The sequence below is a fragment of the Cyprinodon variegatus genome, unplaced genomic scaffold (assembly GCF_000732505.1).
Source record: "Cyprinodon variegatus isolate N-32 unplaced genomic scaffold, C_variegatus-1.0 Scaffold169, whole genome shotgun sequence".
Classification (NCBI taxonomy): domain Eukaryota; kingdom Metazoa; phylum Chordata; class Actinopteri; order Cyprinodontiformes; family Cyprinodontidae; genus Cyprinodon; species Cyprinodon variegatus.
This window is the reverse complement of record NW_015150622.1, coordinates 1161845-1169179: the sequence shown is the minus strand read 5'-3', so window position 1 is coordinate 1169179 and position 7335 is coordinate 1161845. Positions and strand designations below refer to the sequence as shown.

Below are 7335 nucleotides of genomic sequence, written 5' to 3'. Positions count from 1 at the left end.
AATGGGCGTCTATATGAAATAGAGCTGCCCCGAGTCTTTATTGCATGTGTGGACATTTTGCAGAACAGTGTCGCCACACAATTCACAAAATATGTTATTTCAAGGCACTTTACAGCATAAACTGATGGTTGTGATAAATTAGGGGCCTCCTGATATTGAATCTACATGCATGAATCATTTTAAATGCATGTGGAGATTACTTTATGTGTGTGTTTTAAATAAAACTGCTTGTGTGAGCATTTATCAACCGTGTACCTTTTCTTTTTTTGCACAACTTTAACTTCATAATGAGGCTTAAGGGGTTAGACATGGCGCACCCCTGAGGAACACCACTCTGTTGGTGGTTTGAATGTTTAATGATTTTTTTCCCTCGATTAATCAGAACAATTTGGGTTTATTGAAACTGCAAAAAAGATTTAGCTAAACCTGCTTTAACAATTCACCAAAGGAAAAACAAAAAACAACAAAACTTTCTATAATCTGAAAGGGAAACCACTTTAACACCAAGCGGGAAAAGGTCTGAGCACTGACAACTGTCCTCCTTCAGTTTATTGCTCTTTAAGTGCTATAGCTTAATAAGATCACAGATTTTCTTTAACATCAGTCTCTCTTCACGTGGCCTCAGCTAATTTGCATGGCAACACGCCATTATGTGGCTAGGATTTATTCTAATATCTGAAGCATCTGAAGGTGGAGCAGCATGAAATTGTCTCTGCACAGGTGACAACAGCAGGGAATTCACACACTTCAACTGGATTCAAACATTTCTTTCATGCACAGTTGTTTCATACAAAAACCCATTTGCACTTTAGAATATTAATATCAGCGTGCATGGTTTATCTCACGAGGCACCCTCATTAAATTCTTCTCATTGTTTTGATGACTGCAGGAATGTTTGTCTCCTCTGTCATTCAGAGGGGGGAACAACGCCTTCCAGAGCTCTCCTGAGACCTGCGACTCGGAGATGGAAGTGTGTGATGTGCCGACCTTTTGTCGTGCTGCTTGAAGGCTTTTTAGACCTTTTCTTGGGAGGTGAAATATAAAGATAGCTCCAGCTGGGTGCAGCACCAATGTCATTAGAGTTGCAGCACACTGCAGGAGAAGCAAGCTGTGAAAGTTGTGCACTCTGATCTACAGAGAGTCACAAGTGGCGTTGCCAATAAAACCAGCCAGGCAAAGAAACAATGTGTATTTATCTAGTAGTAAGGGACAGGAGGAGTTTTCTAGTCAGGCCATTTAAAGTCTGTATCTCTGTATATCAACCAGGACTTCACACAGGCTGCATTCAAGAGTCAAAACTGTTAACCAGCTTCCTCCTTTCAGGCAGTCAACAACTTCTTAATTCCTAATTCCATTTCTGCCCTCAAATTGTACACTGTTCTTTCTCAAGGACTAAATAATCAACATAATTATACGGTGTAACACTCATTTTGTGGTTGGATGGCGGTATAAGAAACAGAACAGATGTTCAGCTTTTGATGGCTGGCATAAAAGATCCCTCATCTCAAGCAGCTCCACTTAAAACCCCACCCCTCCCACGGTCCCCTGTGTACCCACGCCTTCTGATGGAGGCTGACTGAAAGGAATTTTAATTGGCAGACCAAAGGAAAAACAATGTGTTGTTGTCAAAACACGGTTATTACCGTTCAGTTCCTTGACACTCCCAACATAGAAACTACCTCAGATGGATTGACGACTGCCAGAGGACAACATTAGTGTTGACAAGTTAATGATGGGATAGGAAGCAGGGAGAACCGAACCCTTATTACCCAGCGTTAACTGTGTGTTGTAGACGATGACTCTGACGCCAGGCTTCAGCTCGAACTCCACAAGGTTTTGGTTCAGTGCGCTGACGATGATGCTGGACGCCTGCAGGGTGACAAAGAACGCCTTTACACCATCAGGCTTTTAATATGAATGGTTTCCAGCTACTTTCCAAATGGAAGACCATACCCACCTTTTCTAGCTCTTCCTCACTCTTTTTCTTCCCCTCAGATTGGTTCTTGTTGGGTAACAGAAAGAGCTCGGCGGCTGTTGGGACTCCTGGGAAAATAGCCACCAAAAGCTGCTCCTCTGGGAAGTCAGACACCTGTTAACCGTAGAACTATTTTAATAGATGATCTAGATTATTATAACAATGCCAGTGGAAGAACACCTCTGTTAACTGGTCACATCAAAATCAACAGAAAACAATTTTAAAGCACCTAAAAAAGCATAAAGGAAATCAGCTCCTGCTCTTGAACCCTTGGGTTGATCGAACCTGTCATATAAAGCTGCTGTAATGGCAGACAGAAGCCTTAGTGTGGCAGGATGAGGCTGCTAACCAAATACAGATGGGAAAGTTAACGGGTTAATCCATAACAGACAGAAATGCTCCAATTTAATTAGTTACAAGCAGATTAACTAGACACATTCTTCTTTTAAGTAAAAGTAATTTAAGGGTAGATTGGCAACAAGTTGGTCATCAAAAAAAAAAAAAGAGGAAAAATAATCATCAGAAAAGAGAAGGGATAATATCTGTAGCTTTCGATGTACCTCCAATCAACTCTTTCGATGACCTATGTTGGAAAAATATCATCAGACATTTTAGGACACCTTGTCAAGATTGATAGGGAGGTAAACCCAATTTACACCATTACTTGGTTTAATGAATGAATTTAACTTTTATTGTCATTACGCTGTTAAAAATACAAAGCAACAAAATTTACTCTGCATTTAACCCAACCCCTTGGGGAGCAGTGGGCCGCATTCTGTTGGACCCAGGGAGCAGTGTGGGGTTAAGGGTCTTGTAGCGGCAATCCAGCTCCTTTAGTTTCTTCTGTACCGCATGGAAAAACAGTCTAGCAACAAGTATTGAAACGCAAGCAATTCCAGATAATGATCTTCAACTTGTGATGTTTATTAAAAGAAAACAAAAATAAGAGAACATCCACATTCGTATAAAATAAACTCGGTCAAAAACTGTGTTGCTTCCAGCATATCTGTATTCCCCTCAGTCCTTACGTACAGTACATAAAAGCAAAAAAAAAAAAAAAAAACCCGTATACAATTACAGCATGCAGGAAGCCAAAAAATATGCATTTCAAATTGCATTTCTATATTCTATGCTTTTAATATTAGAGTTTTTAAACTTAAATTAGAATCTTAACAACAAACAAAATTATCAATCTTGTATTTTAAACCTTTTTAAAACTATAAAAGGATTAGTCTCAAATTGGCTCTTACAGGTCTTGCTCAGGGACCCAGAGCAGCAGTCTGTGGGAGTGGGGTTTCAACTGAGAACCTCTGGAACACAAGCGCAATGCCCTAACACTAGGCAACCACTCCCCCATGATGATGTCAAAAATGTTTTGAATAGGCATTGGCCCATTGAAAGCTTCAAGGTATACTTGAATCAGGGTTGGAGTCCTGGATTTTTTCTTCCGGTATTTAATTTAGTTTAGTTTAATTGAACTTTATTGATCTCATACTGGAGAAATGTATCTCTGCATTTTAACCCATCCCCTTGGGGAGCAGTGGGCAGCCATTGTGCAGCGCCTAGGGAGCAGTGTGAGGTTAGGGGCCTTGATCAGAGACCCAGAGTGGCAGTTTGTGGGGATCGAACTTGGTACTTGTAACCTTCTCAGAGTGTTCTCCTCTAACCCTAGACCAAAACTCTATCAACTACAATATAACTGCTATTCAAATTGATTAGAGAAGGCCCAACCTCTGCAAAGCTACACTCTAAAATGTAATAAAGTAAGTCATAAGGAAATACCTTGACTACCGAATAAGAACTGACCAAAAAAATCCCTGTATTGGCAAATAATAATAAAAAAAAATTATAATATGAAATTAGATGATGCTGGTGAATATTCCTAGTCATCCAGGTCATAGTCATTCCTAAAAAAGAAAATTAAAAGCAATCCACTGAACTCCGTTTCCAAGTATGAAGACGTTTCGCTTCCCATTCAGGAAGCTTTATCACTTCAAAATGTCAGGAATAGCAATAAGTTCAAGGTATTAGATGATGGTTTAGTTCACTTATAGGATTGGTTCCAAGGTAGTTTGGATTTTTTAAAACAATTTCTATAAGTATTCAAATAGATTGATTCTATATAATTAGAATAAATGGATCACTGTTTTGTTCCCCAAAAAACAAAACTTTGTTTGATTCCTCCAAGCTTGCATTTTTTCTTCTTCTAATTAACTCTCTCATTAGATCTATTAGCAATGCTTTAAGTGCTTTTGTTCATGTGTTTGGTTTTCATCTTTGATCATATAATTGTCTTTTTTTGTTCTTGCCGATTTCTAGACAAAAGAAATTAAAAAGGACCTAATTGTGCTATATCAGTGGGACCCCTCTAGGGTCACGATGGGACTGGTGCCTTTATCCGGTAGTCTATTGGGTGGAACCGGGGTAAATCATGGACAGGTCACCAGTCTATTGCTGGGCAACACAGAGACACACAAGGATGCACACACACTCACTCCTGAGGACAATGTGGAGAAGCTAATTAACCTAACAGTCAGGATCTTTGGACTGTGTGAGGAAGCTGGAGTACCCAGAGAGAACCCATGCATGAAGAAGATGATATGAAAGTATCTCAAAAAAATGTATATCAGGTAATAGATTTTTTTTTTTTAATGGTTTGATCTGAAAACATTTAGAGCACTTTTACGTGAGACTTTTCTTTTAACATCATTTTCCCCTTTCTGATCACTTTTTTTCTTGAATTTAATAAAAACACAAAAATTACTCCATAGACAACAGGTAACAGAAAGTGTCTGTTTCAAAGCTCTAGAACTAGATTTTAGTTCAGAAAAAAAAAAAAAGAAATATTGGAAAATTTGTTTGAGACAGAGAAAAAGCGCTTCAGCTGCAAAGCAGAGGAAGATTGTGTAAAAGATTGCTGCGTAACTGTATGTGAAGTCCACAATGGCATGCTGTTTTTGACATTTAATAAAAGCACTTTCCTCTTTGTTGTTTCATTTGAAGATCCCTTAAAATAGGATTCTTCCTGATCAAACTTACACTCCTAGATTGAACTGTAATAGCAGATTTTCTAACTTACATTTTTGCAGAAGAAAGTTGATTAAAAAAAGTAAAAAAAACAAAACACAATGTACTAGTAAGAATTTGGATTTATATACCGGTACCTAGAAATGTTTACACATTGCCAGTGGCCATTTTGAAATTTATCAGATTGACTAAATATGGATTTATGATATCTGAAAAAGGTTTCTTTCTGATCAAAATAACACAAATTATGGCCAGTAACAATAGGAATTTGATCTGAAGTAAATTTCTAGACATCCGTACTTTTTTATTTTAGAAATAAATAAAGTCATTTTGTTTAAAGTGTTAACTTTGTATGTATTTACAGTATGGCAACAGAAACACCTATTCAGAGAAAATGATAAATATCAAAATGGCCTGCCATAGCTTTGTAACCACAGTAACATTTCAGGGAAAAATCTAGTTTATTGCTTAAATGAACGTGTATCAACGTATAGCATTCTATTTTTGTGCAATCTCACGGGGGAAACACAACCACTCAGCAGGCGAAGATGAAGTATAAAAAGTTGTTCAAACAGGTAAGACCTGTGCATCATCTCATGGGGTTCCTCCTCATTTTGATTCTGTCTTCCAGATTACTCTATAGATAAGTTGCTGTTTGACTGTGCATTTTTTTTCTATAATGCTGTTATAACACATCAATGTTTTTTCACTGATATCAAGTTTATTAAATATCTTTATCTGAGTAATGCTACTAATATTGGGATGGATAAGGTTGTGGATGCCGGCCTTGTTGTGGTTGTGGATGTATGTGATGGAGGTGAAACGATAGCGCTTTTAAAGATAACTTTCTAGACATTAAGGTCATCAATACGCAGTCTGAGAACCCTCTACCTGTAAATTGATAATTCTCCGTGAATTAATGCTGCTCATTAATCAGATTCTTGACATATGTTTGTGTTTTAACATCTAATGTGTCTAACTGACCTGGCTACTAATGATCTTTTCATTGTCAGCACTGTTCACTTTCTGCCTCATAATCAGCAATGAGTTTAAATGGTCTCCCACTTTGTGACTAAATTGCCATCACTCCAAATCACTTTAATTGCTGATAATACTACGAAGGCTAAGCTAGACTTACCTGATCTACTGATAGCGACCCATTATTTTCTGAATGTGTAATCGGAAGAGTCTCTGGTCTTTGCAGGATTTTATACCCATGAGACCAGAATTCAGTGATTTAATGGGGTGATAAAATACTTGTTATTTTTCTTCTTAAAATGCGGTGCAACTGTATTATTCAGAGTAAAAAGTGAAAACCTGCTGCTCTATTTCAAAATCCCATCAATCAAGTCCTAAAATTAAATCAAAACAATTGTGCTATGTGTTTGTCTTTCCCAGTGTCTGAGCTTTGCATTTACTGCCATAGAGAAATTACAGTGGGTTTTTAGTGGTGCAGAAAGGTTATTGAGTAGTTCTGCAAAGTCATCGATGAGCATTTATTAGCTTACTGTTGGCATTTACTGTTTTTCTTTTTTCTTTCTTTTTTTCCTTTCTTCTCTGTAGGGTTCTTTTTTATTAGTTTCCACTATTCTCTTCAAATATTGGACAACTTTGAGCCTAAAAAATAATTTCTAATTTAAAGTAGAGTTGAGCTGACAGACCTATTTTACAAACACAGTCTGGAAATCCTGAATACTGGAAATAATGGCTTCAAACGGCATAACCTACACAATGAGAATCAGAGCTAAAATACAGTCGGGTTTCTTCTCCTTCAACATGTTTGCTCTTCAAAAGATTTCCGAACATATTGATTCTTAATAATTAAAAACATGCAGCTCTGTCTTGCACATCCAGGTTTATTACAGTGTGTGCAGAATTATTTGGGAAAAGAGTATTTCGACCACATCATCCTTCTCATACATGTTGTCCTACTCCTAGCTGCATAGGCCTGAAATTCTACTACCAATTATGTAAATCAGGTGGTGTTTATCTCTGAAATGAGAAGGGGTGTAGCCTAATGACATCAACAGCCTATATAAGGTGTGCTTAATTATTAGGCAACTTCACGTCCTTTGGCAAAATGGGTCAGAAAAGAAATATGACAGACTCTGAAAAGTCAAAAATGGTCATGTCTTTCAGAGGGGTGCAGCAGTTTGGAAATGACCAAACTTTTGAAGCGGGATCATTGCACAATCAAGCGGTTCATGGCAAATAGCCAACAGGGGCGCAAGAAGAGTGTTGAAAAAAGAAGACTCAAAATAACTCCCCATGAATTAAGAAGGGTCAAGCGTGAAGCTGCCAGGAAGCCATTACCCACCAGTTGTGCCACATTT

At 37.8% G+C, this 7335-nt stretch overlaps 1 protein-coding gene across 1 annotated transcript in view; it reads right to left on the bottom strand.

The window, feature by feature from the left end:
- LOC107086972 (VPS10 domain-containing receptor SorCS3-like) overlaps positions 1-7335 on the bottom strand; it is a 384596-nt gene that overhangs the window by 7744 nt on the left and 369517 nt on the right. The window contains exons 24-25 of the mRNA XM_015378290.1: positions 1958-2089; positions 1770-1869 (exon numbers count right to left, since the gene is read on the bottom strand). Coding sequence (XP_015233776.1) covers positions 1770-1869; positions 1958-2089 — 232 coding nt within the window. The remainder of the gene's footprint in view (positions 1-1769; positions 1870-1957; positions 2090-7335) is intronic.